This window comes from Amblyraja radiata, chromosome 11, assembly GCF_010909765.2.
Source record: "Amblyraja radiata isolate CabotCenter1 chromosome 11, sAmbRad1.1.pri, whole genome shotgun sequence".
NCBI lineage: Eukaryota > Metazoa > Chordata > Chondrichthyes > Rajiformes > Rajidae > Amblyraja > Amblyraja radiata.
Window position 1 is genome coordinate 10928602 of NC_045966.1, and position 17873 is coordinate 10946474.

Consider the following 17873-nt stretch of genomic DNA (forward strand, 5'->3'; position numbering starts at 1 on the left):
TGAAAACGAAGGCGGCACGCTGGCGCAGCGGTAGAGTTGCTGCCTCACAGCGCCAGAGACCCAGGTTTGATCCTGACTACGGGTGCTGTCTGTGCGGAGTTTGTACGTTCTCCCCGTGACCACGTGGGTTTTCCACGGGCGCTCCAGGTTTCCCCCTCACACTCCAGAGATGTGCAAGTTTGTAGGTTAATTGGGTTCGGTCTAAAATTGTAAATGGTCCCGAGTGTGTGCAGGATAGTGCTACTCTACGGGGATTGTTGGTCGGCGTGGACTCGGTGAGCCGAAGGGCCTGTTTCTGCGTCGTCTCTCAAAACTAAACTAAACTAAATGCAATATGTACATGGATAGGAAAAATTTGGAGGGATATGGGCCAATCTCGGACAGGTGGGACCAGCGTACTTGGGGATCTTTGATCGGCCTAGGCCATCGGGGCCGAAGGGCCTGTTTCCTTGCTCCATGACTATGACTCTACTCTTATGAGCATCTCCCAGTCTGGTGGTACTTTTTGATTTACAATACTTTAAAATGGAAATATATAAATAGATGTCCACTTCATGATGTGGTACTGTAATGGAATTGCAATGTATGACCTTTGTGTCCCAGGTGTAGGAATCGTGTAGAAAAATAGTTTTGTCATTTTAAATGAATTGTGTATGTGAATCGTTTGACTTTACCTCAGCAGGCTGAATCTTTAACTATAACATATTTCCCTCTCATCCGTGTATCGCTGGTATAAGTTGCATTAATGAGACAGTGTTATATAAACGGGATTTTTGTTTTCTGATGGGACTGTGTCATCCACTCCGACTATTTCATCGAAGAGTCAGTCCAAGTTGAAAATGGGACTTTTGTGCTCATGTCAAACTTTATCAGTAAAATACAGCAGAGAGGAATTGTATTTCTCTCGCTGTCAATACTTGTTTGGCAAGTCCACCACAGAAGTCATACGCCTGGTCTCTGTCACCACAACAAACCTCACTCTGCTGTGACCCAACAGATCAATTTCTGCTGCAACTTAAATGGAGCAACGGCATTTGTGCAAGAAATAGTTTTCTAATGTTGCTACTGTTCTGAGACGCAGCGCGGAGACAGGCCCTTCGGCCCAGCGATTCCACGGCAACCAACGATCACCCCCCTGTACACTTGTTCTATCCTACGCACTAGGGACAATTTACAGAAGCAATTAACCTACAAACCTGCGTGTGGGAGGAAACCGGAGTGTTCGGAAAAAACCTACGCGGTCACGGGGAGAACGTACAAACTCCGCACAGACAGCACCCGTAGTCAGGATCGAACTCTGATCACAGGCGTTGTAAGGCAGCAAATCTACCGCTGCGTCACCGTGTCATTGTGCGTCAAACCCAGCTTTTTACTACCCCCTCCCTGTCCATAAGGAAACTTTTTTCCATTTCCTTGAAATCCATTCATTTTGCCTCTTCAAGGTTTCAAGGTCAGTTTATTGTCACGTGTACCGGTTAAGGTACAGCGAAATTTGAGTTACCATACAGCCATACCAAGTGAAAAGCAACAAGACACACAAACACATAAAAGTTAACATAAACATCCACCACAGTGGATTCCCCACGCTCCTCACTGTGATGGAAGGCAACAATCTTCTTCCTCTTGTTCTCCCGCGGTCGGGGCAGTCAAACCATCCGCAGTCGAGGACGATCAAAGCCCCCGCAGCCAACGATCGGAGCCCCCGTCGGGGTGATCGAAACACCCGCATCGAGGTGTTGAAACTCTCTCCGCGGCATGGAACTCCCGAGTCGGTCTCTTCTTATCAGAGACCGCGGGCTTCACGGTTAAAGTCCACAGGCCCCGCGGTTGGTGCTTCGATCCCCGGCAAAGGGATCGCAAACTCCGTGATGTTAAAGTCCCGCAGACTCTCACGGCTTGGAGCGCCCGTCGGTCTCCGGGAAAGGCCGCCAACTCCACTATGTTAGGCCGCAGTGGGGTTGAAGATACGATACGGAAAAAAATCTAATCTCCGTTGAGGTAAGAGATTGGAAAAAAAAAGTTCCCTCCCACCCCCCACCCCCCACATAAAATTAACCAAGGAACACTAAAACATACTTTTTAACACATACTAAAAATAACAAAAAGAAGAAAGGACAGACAGACTGTTGGCGAGGCTGTTTGAGAAAGATTGCAAACCAGTACTGGATTGTAGGTGATTTTATGTCAATCCAATGTCAGATTTAGCTCTAAGGGCTAACGGAATCAAGGGATATGGGAAGAAAGCAGGAAAGGGGTACTGATTTAGGATGATCATATTGAATGGCGGTGCTGGCTCGAAGTGCCGACTGGCCTACTCCTGCACCTATTTTATATGTTTGCGTATACACTGGGAACTTGTTCATCTCTGCTCCAACTTTAATGCACGAGACATCAAGGTTGAGATGCAGATTAATCGGGCTGATTTCATCAGTGTTTGGGTGTATGTTACTGCAAGCTCCTTGTTTGTGTTCCAGCGCTGCCCACTTTAAAACCACAGTGAAACAGAAACATTAAGGGCTCTTTCGTTCTCACAGAAGACCATCTTGAAATCACTTGTATTTTCGATGCTTTGACTTTTGCACCTGGGTTTTGGAGGAAGATAACTTGGTGATTTTTCTGTTCATATTTAGGTGTTTTGACATCCGTGGAAACATCTAATTAGCCGGAAATGCTGTCAACATTCGCAATACGCGATGTAGCTACTGGGCAAATGACCTGGCTAAACGGACACGTACTTTGAAAAGACCAGATGATCGTATCACAAGGTAAGCACCACCTGCAGGTTCCCCTGTGAATCTACTTATTAATCACAGTTCGTATCTGTATCGCAACTGAGGAAGTATTCCTGGTATTGCATAGTTTACTTTTCTTCTATCACTCTAGTTTAGTTTGGAGATACAGCGTAGAAACAGGCCCTTCGGCAAACTGTCCGTGCTGACCAGCCATCACCCAGACGCTAGATTTATCCGACACAATAGGGACAATTTACAGAGCTACATTTACCTACAAACCCGCCGTCTTTGGAGTGTGGGAGGCAACCGGAGCACCCAGAGAAAACCCACGCGGGCGATGGGGAGAATGTACAAGCTCCGTACAGACAGCACCCGTGGTCAGGATCGAACCCGGGTCTCTGGCGCTGTAAGGCACCGTGCTGCCCTGTCTGTTGGCCAAGGTGTAATAACAACATGTTTTTACTGCAGTTTATAATGCACCAGGGAACCGGATAAACATCCCTGCTCTCAATATGTCTGTGATTATACTCGCGGCTTGGCCTCCGGTAACAATTTATGTAGACAGGCTGAACAGGAAGTGAATGGCCTGTAATCTAGTAACAGTTATATATAAAAAAATAGCGAATTATAAAGGTGGAATCAGTTATAGCTGGTGAGCCGTAAACAAGATTTGGGATGCTTCTACCTTCAACTTTAGCAAGCAGTTCTGAATCAGCATCAGTGGGATCATTTAATATGTAGGAAGAAAATGCAGATGCTGGGTTAGATCGAAGATTGACACAAAGTGCTGGAGTAACTCAGCGGGGCCAGGAGGCATCTTTGGAGAAAAAGGATGGGTGACGTTTTGTGCCGGGTCTGGAGAAGGGGGTCCGACCCGAAAAATGCCACCCAGAGATGCTGCCTGACCTGCAGAGTTACTCCAGCACCCAGTGTCTATCATGGGATCGTTTGTTCTATGCTCAAGATCAGTACAAAATGGAGAAAAGAGGAGTGAAACATTGGTTAAGGGAGACGACTTCCTCAAACATGGATTTTATACCTCTCATGAATTTATAGACAAAAGTAGATCTTTTGATTTTTTTTTTTTGAGAAGTAGCATGTGAACAGGGTAATGTCAGTGAAGATGTCACCTATGTGTGAAGGCTCTATGGAGGCTGTCATCTGAAGAGCTTCCCAACTGGGTGTGAAACTTAATAATGCACACAATTTTTATGCCACTAAACAGCCGCAGGAGATGTGTAATATCAACCAAGTTGTCATCAGCGCTTGCAATGTTCAAATAACTCGAGACACTTTTTCTTTTAGACTATTGCATGCCTCGGCAAGGCCTGCAAGCGGAGAATTTCACTGTGACTCGTCACATGTGCCAATAAAGTTTTCATTCATTCATTACACCTCCCCCCACCCCCACCCCCGGCTGCGGGAGCCAAGATCGCCCCGACAACGGAAGGTTCGAGTGCCCTGAGAACAAAGAAGGGAAGAAGATTGAACTGTTATTGCCTTCCATCACAGCGAGGAATGTGAGGGCGTCACAGTGGTGGATGTTCATGTTAAAAATGTATTTGTGTGTCTTGTTGCACTTTGTTGGTAATACTACAGCAAATCAAATTTCTCGTATGTTGCAAAACATTGTTGGCTAATAAATCACTCTTATGATTATGAGTGGAGTAGTCATATTCCACCCCAAGTTGAACTCCACCAACACCATCTGCATATTCAGCAGCAACTTCCCCAAACAAACACTCCACTTGATCCTGTGAAAATTGGGCTGACCGAGGATATTGACACTGGGTCACCACCTACTTTGGACTGGTCCTTGATTTATGCTGGTGGCCTTGCCGAGGCAGCGTGAAGTGTAGATGGAGTCGAGGGAAGGGAGGTTGGTTTGCGTGATGGACTGGGCTGCGTCCACAACTCTCTGCCATTTCTTGCAGGCTGGAGGAATGCCTCACTGATGCTGACGGAAGTAACTGTGAATTCAATGCAGTACTTGTCCAGAAATCTCCGAGCATCTTCAACCTTCATAGCAAAAGGATTTGAGTATAGGAGCAGGGAGGTTCTACTGCAGTTGTACAGGGTCTTGGTGAGACCGCACCTGGAGTATTGCGTACAGTTTTGGTCTCCTAATCCGAGGAAGGACATTCTTGCCATAGAGGGAGTACAGAGAAGGTTCACCAGACTGATTCCTGGGATGTCAGGACTTTCATATGAAGAAATACTGGATAGACTCGGCTTGTACTCGCTAGAATTTAGAAGATTGAGGGGGGATCTTATAGAAACTCACAAAATTCTTAAGGGGTTGGACAGGCTAGATGCAGGAAGATTGTTCCCGATGTTGGGGAAGTCCAGAACAAGGGGTCACAGTTTAAGGATAAAGGGGAAATCTTTTAGGACTGAGATGAGAAAAAAAAAATTACACAGAGAGTGGTGAATCTCTGGAATTCTCTGCCACAGAATGTAGTTGAGGCCAGTTCATTGGCTATATTTAAGAGGGAGTTAGATGTGGCCCTTGTGGCTAAAGGGAGCAGGGGGTATGGAGAGAAGGCAGGTACAGGATACTGAGTTGGATGATCAGCCATGATCATATTGAATGGCGGTGCAGGCTCGAAGGGCCGAATGGCCTACTCCTGCCCCTATTTTCTATGTTTCTATGTCTAACCTTTGTTGCTACCTGACCCGATCGGGAATCTCAGAATGTGCGCCCGAATGTCTCAGTTCGTGTTGTGATCACCTCCCTCCCCATGAAAGGAGGCAAGGAATAAATGCGTCTCTTTCACTATGATCTATTCTGAGCGGCGTCGATCTGTCGAGCTCTACTTTCAGCCAGAACAACTTCTGCTTCTCTGCGGAAAAGAGAAGAAAGCTTTGCAGACAGAAGTTTCAGCTGCCCTGAGGCTAAATGATGACAGGAGACCGGCAGCACAGCTATAGGCCAGCAGCTCATCCACATAAAGAGATGTCTGTAAATTTGATTTGTGTTGAGTTTTTATTAACAGTTTACCGGAGAAGCCAGGCCTTGTGAATTTGCATATTTTATGGACTTAGAAACATAGAAAATAGGTGCATCGGTGATAGGAGCAGAATTAGGCCATTCGGCCCATCAAGTCTACTCTGCCATTCAATCCTGGCTGATCTATCACTCCCCCTCAACCCCATTCTCCTGCCTTCTCCCCATAACCCCTGACACCCGTACTAATCAAGATTCTATCTATCTCTGCCATAAAAATATCCATTGACTTGGTCTCCACAGCCATGAATTCCACAGATTCACCTCCCTCTGACGAAAGAAATTCCTCCTCTTCTCCTTCCGAAAGGAACGCCCTTTTATTCTGATTTCCGCTTTAAGTCTGGGATACAAGTGAAGGTTGTTATGAGGCGTGTTCCCACTGACTCTAAACGCAACTCTCGTATGAATCGTGTTTCAAAGTGGCGTTTTCACCCAAAAGTGCAACTTTGTCAAATCCTGTATATCATAGACATTGTTTCCAACTTTACAGGTCTCCGGATGGATAATGAAATAATGAAACGGAGGAAATTTTCCATCAGCAGTGAAGACTCGGACACCACTGACAGTAAGAACCTCAATCCATGAATATAAATTACTTTTCATGAATGGATAATGAACGCCAAATTTTCGTAAGAATTGGTTGTTCTAGACTCTTTATACTTGTTTTTATAATCCACAATTCCATCTTACAAGCCTCTGTGTATACATTAGCGTACAAGTACAGCTCTAGTCTCTGACAGAAATGAATAACAATGACCATGAAGTATTTACTTATCAATGCGCTAAAATAGGTCAAATAATGATTTTTTGATAATGCCATTTCCTGGCAGTGGGCCTGTGTTTCTTTATACCTTGGTGATTCAAGTGTTTGTTTGGATAGAGTCATAGAATCAAACAACGTGGAAACAGGCTCTTCGGCCTAACTTGCCCACACCGACCAACATGTCCCATCTACACTAGTCCCACCTGCCTGCGTTTGGCCCACATCCCTCTAAACCTGTCCGATCCATGTACTGTCTAATTGTATCTTAAACGTTGTAATAGTACCTCCCTCAACTACCTCCTCTGGCAACTCTTAAAAAAAGTTACCCCTCAGATTCCTCTTAAATTTTTCCCCCCTTCACCTTAATCTTCTCGATTCCCCTATTCTGGGCATGAGACTGTGCGTTTACCCGATCTATTAATCTCCAGATTTTATACACCTCTACAAGTTTGCCTCTTATTCTCCTGCAGTCCAAGGAATAGAGTCCCAGCCTACTCAACCTCTCCCTATAGCTCGGACCCTCTAGTCCTGGAAACATCCTCGTAAATCCTCTCTGTACACTTTCAGGCTGAATACCATCTTTCCTCTAACATGGTGCCCAGAACTGAACACGATACTCTAAATGTGGCCTCACCAACGTCTTATGCGAACTGCAATATGCCCTCCCAACCTCTGTATTTAGGACTCTGACTGATCAAGGGCAATGTGCCAAAAGCCATCTTGACCATCTTAACTACCAGTGACGCCATCTTCAAGGAACTTGGCGTTTGTTAAATATTGTGTGTGTCTACCTCAACCGTTCTCTCAAGCATCTCCCAGTCTGAAGAAGGGTTTCGGCCCGAAACGTTGCCTATTTCCTTCGCTGCATAGATGCTGCTGCGCCCGCTGAGTTTCTCCAGCATTTTTGTGTACCTCCGTTCTCTCAGGCAGTGTGTTCCACATTAAAAGCACAGGATGAAAAAAATCTTCTTCAAGCCTCCTCTAAACCTTTCACTCAACCGATACTCGCTGATTTTATGTAGCTTGGCCACAGGTACTATCTATGCCACTCTGAATTTTGTATACTTCCATGAAGTCTTTCTTTGGACTCCTTCACACCAGAAAAACAAACTCAGCTTATCCATTCCCTGTAAATGAAATGCTCCACCCTAGACAACATTTGTATAGCAGGTTTAAAAACAACTCACGTTGACCAAAGTGCTTCACACCAGTGCAGGTACTCATTTGATACATACAACAGTAGACAGACCTAACAATACATACATAAACTGTTTACACCGCCCCCTCCGAGAGGCTCAAAAACACTAGGGAGTAGAAATAGGTTTTGAGTCGTGACTTAAAGGAGGTGATGGTGGGGGCAGTTCTGATGAGGAGCGGGATGCTATTCCACATAGGTGGAATAAACCTAAACCGCGATCACCCTTGAGCTTAAACCTAGACCGCGGGATAGTCAGTTGCCCCAAGTCGGCCGACCTGAGGGACCTGGAGGTAGAATGGTTGGTTAGAAGATTTTTGATTTGGGGGGGGTGAAAGCCCGTTAAGGGCTTTGTAAATGAATAAGAGGAGCTTGAAATCGATTCTGTACCGTACTGGGAACCAGTGGAGAGAGGCCAGGATCGGGGTGATGTGGTCCCTTTTACAGGTACCCGTCAGAAGCCTCGCTGTGGCATTTTGGACTAATTGCAGACGGGACTGGGATGATTGGCTGATGCCAGTGTATAGGGAGTCGCAGTAGTCAAGGCGGGAGGAGATAAATGCGTGGATGATTTTTTTCAAGGTCGTCGAATTGGAGGAATGATTTGATTTTAGCTATTGTACGAAGCTGGAAGAAAGCAGCTTTTACCACAGAGTTGACTTGCTTGTCAGACATCACGCCAAGGTTTTTGACGTGCGGTTTGACTAAGGAGGTTAGGCTTCCAAGTTGCCTGATCAGGTCGGAGGGGCCGAGCAGGACGACCTTAGACTTGCTCTCGTTAAGTTGGAGGAAGTTCTGAACCATCCAACATTTTAAATCATCAAGGCAGTGGCATGAGGCTGTTTAAATTAGACCAGTTGTTGGGTTTCAGGGGAGATGGAGCTGTGTATCATCTGCATAGCAGTGGAAAGAAATGCCGTGCCTTTGAAGGACTTGGCCGAGGTGGAGCATGTAGAGAGAGAAGAGAATGGGGGCCTAGGATGGAGCCTTGTGGAACCCTGCAGAAAAGGCTAGCTGGGGAAGAGAAAGAGTTGCCTATGGCGGTAGAGAAACTCCTATCTTTGTGGTGGGAAACGAACCAGCTCAGGGCAATGCCATCAACACCAACCCCGTACTGGAGACGGTCAATTAGGATGGTGTGGTCCACTGTATCAAACGCTGCGCTGAGGTCGAGAAGGAGCAGGATTGCACAGTCGCCGGAGTCGATGGCAAGAAGCAGGTCGTTGTGTACCTTCAACAAGGCAGACTCTGTGCTGTGGTGGGCCCTGAAACCTGATTGGAAACTTTCCAGGATGGAATTTTGTAGATAAGGCATTAGTTGGTCTAGAATTACCTTTTCAAGGACTTTTGAAAGGAAAGGCAGTTTGGAAATAGGTCTGTAGTTACTAGGTAAGGTGGGGGGTCTAGGTTAGGTTTTTTCAGGAGTGGCTGGACCACCGTGTGCTTGGAACAGCGCCAGTGGCCAGAGAACTGTTGATGATGGCGAGGATGCTGGGACCGACTGTTGCAATGACATCCTTCAGAAGGGCGGTGGGTCTAACGTCAAGTGGGCAGGTTGCAGGTTTCATAGTGGAGACCAGCTTTACAAGGGAGGATAGAGTAACGGGTTGGAATTTAGTCTAATTTAGAAGAACAGACCAAAGAGACAGCTAGGTCACGGGTGGGATGGGGGGGAAATATTCGTTCTGATGTTCTCAACTTTACTGGGGAAAAAAGTAGAGAATTCTTCGCACTTGGCCGGGGACCCAGCTAAGCTGGTACTGGGGGCAGGACATATGACAGAGGTAACAGTACTAAATAGGACCTTGGAATTTTGAGCGTTTTTGGAAATAAGGTCGGAGAAGTATTGTGATCTCACAGACTTTACTGCTTCCTGGTATTTGAGAAGATTGTTTCTCAGAAGTTCGAAGGAAATTTGAAGCTTATCACATTTATACTTCCGTTCCGGTTTTCTGCACTCTCTTCTCAGGACTCTCTGGAGGGAAGGAATGGGTGACGTTTCGGGTCGGGGCCCTTCTTCAGACTGATGTCAGGGGAGTGGGAGGTACAGAGATAAGGAAGTGTGAGGTGTGAAAACAGGACAAAGGGAATGGAGAATAGATCATTGTTAGTTGGGGGAAGGTAACAACAAAGCAAACAGAGATAAAACGTAGTCAGAGACAGTAAGACTGGGGACGGAGGCCTCCTGTTGAACCTCCTGTCCACCAACACCCTTCCTGTCATATGGTGCACATCCTCCAGCTGTGGCCCAACCAAGGTTTTAAGTTGTACCAACTTAATAATTCCGTTTCCCGGCACGTGACCTGTGGTTCTTTATTCCTCGGGGATTCAAGTGTTTCAAAATCGAGTTATTGGGTCGTACAGTGGAAATCGCCCACACCGACCAACATGTCCCGTCTACACCTGTCCCATCTACCCGCGTTGGTCCCTTATCTTGCTCTTGTATTCCATTCCCTGCCTAGTAAGAGGCCCTTTTAACCATCTTGTCTACCCATGCTACCACCTTTAAGAGATCGTTGGACTTGTACACTAATGTCCCCCTGTCCCTCAATTACTTGTAGGAACCTACCATTCATTGTGACTACACAAAAATGCTGGAGAAACTCAGCGGGTGTAGCAGCATCTATGGAGCGAAGGAAATAGGCAACGTTTCGTCCCGAAACGTTGCCTATTTCCTTCGCTCCATAGATGCTGCTGCACCCGCTGAGTTTCTCCAGCATTTTTGTGTACCTTCAATTTTCCAGCATCTGCAGTTCCTTCTTAAACAAAATTCATTGTGACTAATCTGTTTTATTAGTGCACCACCTCACATCTATCTGGACTAACTCCACGCTGTCTCTGCTCTGACCATCTTACAACTTCGTATTGTTCTGGAGTTTAAGAATATGCTCCCCACTATCAACAACTCTGTCCATTTTTGTGCCATCTGCGAACTTGCTGTTTATGTCTCCAGCACTAGTTCTGTTTCGTTTTTCAGTTTACAAATACAGAGCGGGAAAGGGCCCTTCGGCCCACCGAGATGGCGCCAACCAGCGATCCCCGCACACTAATGCCCCTGTCCCACTTAGGAAACCTGAACGGAAACCTCTGGAGACTTTGTGCCCCACCCTAGGTTTCCGTGCGGTTCCCAGAGGTTTTTGTCGGTCACCCTACCTGCTTCCACTTCCGGCAACCACCTGCAACCTCCGGGAACCGCACGGAAACCTTGGGTGGGGCGCACAGTCTCCAGAGGTTTCCGTTCAGGTTTCCTAAGTGGGACCGGGGCATTACTCAATCCTACACGCACTAGGGACAATTTACATTTATACCAAGCCAGTTAACCCACAGACCTGCACGTGTGTCCTTGGAGTGTGGGAGGAAACCGAAAATCCACGCAGGTCATGGGGAGAACGTACAGACAAGCACCTGTAGTCAGGATCGAATCCGGGTCTCTGGCGCCGTAAGGCAGCAACTCTACCGTTGCGCCACCGTGCTCCCCTAATATTAAAAAAAAACCAAACAGCGTGAGTCCCAGCATCAATCCCGGTGGTATCTCTATGATTACAGTTCATAAGTTATAGGAGCAGCATTAGGCCATGTCACCCTTCACCTCCACTTATCAATCCAATTTTGGTACCAGTTTGTCAATTCCACTTGAATTCCGTGCACTCTAATCTTTAGGCCCAATCTTCCACATCAGACCTGGTCAACGTTCTTCCTGAAGTAAGTGTAGATGGACTGCCCCAACCGCACTGCCATCATCAATATGCATTGTTATCCCTTCACAAAAAAACAAACAAATTGCTCAGACACTCAACCCTCCCCCTTTGCAAAATCACAATATTTTGATCAATCTCTGCCTTCCCAAACGTAGATGAAGCCAATCCCCTCAATGTTTATGTTGTGTTGAATCAATTGTCGGCCATGCCAAAATGTCATAATCAGCTCCGCATCACATATTCTGCCAAAGAGACACAAACTGTAATATCAATATTATCTTTTAATATTTAAGAAGTTGACACCAAAGCAAAAAGTGATAATTGAATAAGCGATTTTCAAATAGACGTTGGCACTGTGACTGCACACTTGGAGAATGATGTCCCAGGTCACGGAGTTGGCATTCCGATGTTCTGCCACTTGCTTTCACTTGTAGTTCTCAGTGCATTAACTTGCAGTCTTCATAGAACACAGACCAGTACAGTGCAGGAACAGGCCCTTCGGCCCACAATGTCCATGCTGAACATCATGCCAAGTGAATCTAATCTCCTCTGCCTGTACCTGATCCATATCCCTCCATTTCCTGCATATCCATAAGGTCATAAGTAATAGGAGCAGAAATAGGCCATTCGGCCGATCAAGTCTAATCCGCCATTCAATCATGGCTGATCTATCTCTCCCTTCTACAGTTCCTTGATCATCGTCTGCTTTGATCTGTTTTCACACCTTACCCTTCCATATCTCTAGCCTCCCTCTCCCCTGACTCTCAGTCTGAAGAAGGGGTCTCAACCCGAAACGTCACCTATTCCTTTTCTCCAGAGATGCTGTCTGACCCGCTGAATTACTCCGGCTTTGTACGTCTTTCTTCGGTTTAAACCAGCATCTGCAGTTCCTTCCTACACATTCTCAGATTCCCCTGTAATATTGACATTTGCACCATCATTAACTGAGGCAAACATTCTCTTTGTCAACTCTCCAGACCTTTTACTTGAGTGTGACTTGTAAAACATGTTTATTTTTAACAGCTGCAAAATCAATTAGTTTGTTGTCAAGATTTAACTCTTTGGGCTAATGGAATCGAGGGATATGGGGAGAAAGCAGGAACGGGGTACTGATTTTGGATGTTCAGCCATGATCATATTGAATGTCGGTGCTGGCTCGAAGGGCCGAATGGCCTACACCTACATAATGTTTCCATTAATGCGGACTGCAGGAGTGGGGCGCCGTTGTGTATGGCTGCTCTGCCTGCAGTCCGTCCTTTCACCCTTTTTTATTTTTATTTTTAGTCCTGTTACTACAAAATGTTTGTCGGAGGTCTTCTTTTATGTGGTAGGTGGGGGGAGGGGAAGGGGGGAACTTTTCCTGGTCCCTACCTGGTCGGAGAGGCGGTTTCCTTCCGAGCTGCTTCTTCGCCCCTTCCTCGCGGCCTACCATCAGACTGTTGCAGCGTTTCCTGTCGGGATCGGCCGGGACTACAGCTTCGGCGGCGGTGCAGCGCTGGGACACCAACACGGAGTGGGTGATGCCTTACCGGGTCACCGTGCGGTAAGCTCCGGAGTACTGTGACCGCCGACCAACATCCGAGGAGCTGTGGCTGAGGAGCGTCCAGTCGCAGGCGGCGCTGGATTTAAACACCGCGGAGCCTGGGATTCGAGATCACCAGAGTCGGAGCTCCAACCAGCGCGGTCTGAAGACTTCGGGTGCCGCGGTCTCCGGGGAGGAAGCGGCCGCTCCAGACATTTCCAAGCCGTCGAGGAGTGTTCACCCGATGCCGGCATTCCAGCTTCCCGGCAAGAGGGCCTGAAAACATCGGACTGGCTGCGGAGGCCACAAATAGGCCCCGACCTCAGGTGATCACAGAGGGAGAGGACTGAGCTTTCTGATGCCTTTCCCCACAGTGGAAATTTTTATTCTGTTGTGGGGGGACGTTTGTGTTGAATTATACAATATGTTGTGTCATTTTTCTTAATTTTAATTTTTTCTATGGATGTTCTGAAGCTTAATTATTATTTTTTTCTATGTAAAGCACTCTTTAATTTCTTATTTTGATTGCTTTTATTGTGTGGTTATTATTTTTACTCATGTTTTATGTCTTTTAATTTATTGTTGTATTTCATATGTAATTTTTGCGCCTCATGTGAGCTGTTATGTTGTCTGTTTATGATGTCTTGTTTATTCTTCTGTACAGCACTTTGGTCAACATTGGTTGTTTTAAAGTGCTTAACAAATAAAGTTGGATTGGATTGGATTAATGCAACTTGTTCAGTTTTTTCGTGTGACATCCCTTTCATCTTGAATACCGATGTCTAACTTTCTTCTCTCCGCTCCCCTCTCCGAAGGTCACATAACATTATGGTCTCCTGGTTCTAAATCAGCAACTACAAAGCACCCTTGGGCGAGACAGGAAGAGAAGAAGCCTTCAGAGGTTTGTTTGTTTCAATATTCCGCTCCTTCTGCAAATGTGTTTCAGTGCAGTCATCGGGCATGGACATCTCTGTCTATCACTGGCGCTGTTTATTAGTTAATCAAAAAAGACGGTCAACAGTTGAATTCTAAAAAAACGTCCAAGGATCCATTGGTTTCATTTAAAATGCTTCGGCACAGATTGCCTTTTCAATTGAGTTGTGAATAATTCTCGAAACTGGTTGCAAAAAAAAAGATGACAGTATTAAGGGCCTGTCCCACTGGCATGCGACTGCATGCGGCAAGCGCGACCTAACGTGGTCACTTGAGCCGTACGCCCTCGCGGGGCCGGTCCCACTTCGATCGCCGGAGTTGTGCGGAGCTGGTCCCGACATCGCGCGGGGCTCCGAAAAACTGAGACTGTCCAAAAATTCCGCCCGGCAACGGCCTTACGGCCCACAGCCGCATTGAGGCCGTACGCACCGCCTCGACGGGCGTGCGCAAAGTCTCGACGCCGTACGCAGCGTCATGACGGAGTACGACTAGCGCGAACGTCCCGCGGACTTCGCTCGAACTTCACGTCAACTCGTACGGGATCACTCGACCTCCGCGCGGCCCCCGCTTCCGGTTTGGTCGCGCTCGCCGCATGCAGTTGCATGCTGGTGGGACAGGCCCTGTATGGGGATCACTCGACCTCCGCGCTGCCCCCGGTTCCGGTTTGGTTGCGCTTGCCGCATGCAGTCGCATGCTCGTGGGATAGGCCCTTTACAATGTACAATTCCTCCCCCTTCTGTCATGGGGTGAACTGACTCCCCTTCTCCCTCACCAATCTTTGCACATCCCAAATTCTGGAGTTTCCACTCCTCACTTTAATTTCATGCTTCATGTATCTCGTCGTGTTTTATCACTGTTGGCGGACCGTGGGATAAATAAAGTTCTATCGTCTCGTGTGCCTGTACCTGAGACATTATTCAAAGCTGCTGCCTCACCACGCCAGAGACCCGGGTCCGATCCTGACTTCCGGTGCTGTCTATGTGGAGTTGGCACGCTCTCCCCGTGACCGCGGTGGGATTCCTCCAGGTGCTCCGGTTTCCTTGAATCCCAGAAGACGTGCACGGGTTTGTGGGTCGTTCGACCGATGTAATTTCCCCTTGTGCAGGGAGCAGATGCAAAAGTGGGGGAACATAGAACGAGTGTGTACAAGTGATCGATGGTCAGCGTGGACTCGGTGGGCTGAAGGGCTTGTTTCCAGGACGTATATTTCAATCAGTCAAAATGACAATTTCTACAATATTGATGTCAAATGTTTAGATGGCAGATCATAGTAATTTCATTTATTAAGGCTGAATATTGTTGTGCTAGCAGTTACACCCAATTAACTCGTATTTAGCATGAAGAGTTTCTACTTTGGAGTCTGCACAAAGGACTTGGTGATAAAATTGGGCGTTGCAACATCTAGTTTGTTAGTTTAGTTTAGTGTCACATGTACCAAAGTAGAATGAAAAGCTTTAGTTAGCCTGCAACCCAGTCAAAGGAAAGACTACGTGAATACAATCAAGCCATCCACAATGCATTACCAAAGGATATATTGTCCAACATTTAGTGCAAGATATAAATAACAAGATATAACAAGGACACAACAGCAGTGTATCAGATGTCCATTTTAACCCCAAGAATTTCCTTTTTTTTCCCTCTTTTCCCTTTGTTCTTTCAGCAAAAGCCAACTTCAGCTTGGTCTGCAACCAGCGTTAGAGTTTGTTCATGTACCATAAGTTGTAGATGTAGAATTAGGCCATTCGGCCCATCGAGTCTATGCCTTTCAATCGTCTCCCTCTGAACCCCATTCTCCTGCCTTCTCCCCGTGACTTGGACACCCTCACTCATCAAAAAGCGGTCAATGTCCGCCTTGAAAGCCCCCCGATGTTTTGGCCTCCACAGACGCCCGTGCCGGAGCAGAGGATTGCTGACTTAGTTGGACGTGTTGGGTGAAGGGAAGGGTTTGCTCTGCATGGGTGTGTTGCGTTCAGTTTGCCGTGCACCACAGGAAGTGGTGCAAAGTTGCCTCCTCAAAAATAACGGCAGTGCAGCAGCAAGGCTGATGTAATAACAATAAATAATGATCAGGTTTTAAAGGCGAAGCAATAGCAACTTCAACTTTAAAAAAGTTATTTCTGGAAGATTACTGTAAACATATTTTACCGTGGGGTTTCCATGAAAGGGTACAGAAGATTATCATACCACATTATTCATTGCCACAGAAGGCTGTGGAGGACAAGGCAATGGATATTTTTTATGGCAGAGGTAGATAGATTCTTGATTAGTACAGGTATCAGGGGCTATGGGGAGAAGGCAGGAGAATGGAATTAAGAATAAGGAGTAAGCCAGGAGAATGGAATTAAGAATAAGGGGTAAGCCATTTAGAACGGAGACGAGGAAACACTTTTTCTCACAGAGAGTTGTGAGTCTGTGGAATTCTCTGCCTCGGAGGGCGGTGGAGGCAGGTTCTCTGGATGCTTTCAAGAGAGAGCTAGATGGGGCTCTTAAAAATAGCGGAGTCAGGGAATATGAGGAGAAGGCAGGAACGGGGTACTGATTGGGGATGATCAGCCATGATCACATTGAATGGAGGTGCTGGCTCGAAGGGCCGAATGGCCTATTCCTGCACCTATTGTCTATTATCTAATGAGGTTAAGAGGGAAAGATAGATCAGCCATGATTGAATGGCGGAGTAGACGTGATGGGACGAATGGCCTAATTCTGCTCCTATCACATGTTTAGTGTAGTTCATCGACACAGTAGGAAGACAGGCCCTTCGGCCCACCCAAGTCCACACCAACCATCGATCGCCCATTCACACTAGTTCTATGTTATCCCACTTTCCCATCCACTCCCTATACATTAGGGCCGATTTACAGAGGGCCAGTTGACCGATAAACCCGCACATCTTTGGGCTGTGGGAGGAAACCGGAGCATCTGGGGGGGGAAACCCACAAGATCACAGGAAGATCGTGCAAACTCCACACAGGCAGCAGCCAAGGTCGGGATCGAACCCGTGCCTCTGGCACTGTGAGGCAGCAGCTCTACCAGCTGCGCCACCATGCTACCATGATGAAGGAAACAATTTTGTCATTGTTTGCCTTTGATGCCATTCAGTTTAATTATTTAAAAAGTACTTCACAATTGTGGGTGAAGCTCCAGGGATTTTAACTTTTCTGTGTGATAGTTTGGAGATGGCAGTGCCAAATAACAGGATGCCACTTAGAGTACAGTGGCGGAGTACACACTTAAGAGCCTGTCCGACTTGGGTGATTTTTTTCGGCGAGTCTAGGCTGTTTTCACATGGTTGCGGGGTGACGCCTGCATAGTCATGAGTTGTCTCCTCAAGTCGACTAAAGAGTCGTAATATTTTTCTGGTCGCCACTGGATTTTGAAATGTCCAAAACATTTAGGCGCCCGTGGGCTTGCCGTAGCTTGTCTTCTCCTGTAGTAGGCGCTGTTGCAGGTTGTCGCCAGGGTGAAGCCCAGGTGAAGTTGGTTGTCACCGGGTGCTGCCTTCGGTAAATTCCATTGGCGACAACCTACGTCAACCGGCGACAGGCACCGGCCGGCGACTGAATTGTCTTCAGTTGTCGCTGACAGAGTCGTAGCTTGTGGACGTAGGTTGACTTCGGTTGTCGCCTGTGTGGTCGTAGGTGGACGTAGGTCGCCGGTTGTCAGTAGCTTGCCGTAGCTTGACGTCGACCTGGTGATAGGTTGTCATAGACATTGTCGTGGGGGGGGGGGGGAGGAGGTCCATTCGCTGCTTTTTCGGCGACCTGCTACAACTGTGACAGTCGCCGGCAGTGGAACAGACCCTTTACTACCTGCTCTTACGCAATCAGAAGAGAGAAGGCTGTAAATCTAATCGTAGGGACAGAAGATGGTGAAGGGTAGAGGGTACTCCTGCCGTCTGGCCTCCCTGTTCTTGTTTAATATTAACGTGTCCTATCGTTTTCAATCGGAACGGCAACGGAGGTGACTTGTATTGTTCACACACTTGGTATGATCAAATATAATGTGTTTAGTTTAGAGCGCGGA

At 47.0% G+C, this 17873-nt stretch overlaps 1 protein-coding gene across 3 annotated transcripts in view; it reads left to right on the forward strand.

Moving 5' to 3' along the window:
• The window catches only part of jade2 (jade family PHD finger 2), a 146290-nt gene that overhangs the window by 10558 nt on the left and 117859 nt on the right, over positions 1-17873 (forward strand). For all 3 annotated transcript variants that reach the window (XM_033029311.1, XM_033029312.1, XM_033029310.1), the window contains 3 exons: positions 2631-2765; positions 6230-6304; positions 13733-13818. In XM_033029311.1, coding sequence (XP_032885202.1) covers positions 2750-2765; positions 6230-6304; positions 13733-13818 — 177 coding nt within the window. In that variant the 5' untranslated portion in view covers positions 2631-2749. The remainder of the gene's footprint in view (positions 1-2630; positions 2766-6229; positions 6305-13732; positions 13819-17873) is intronic.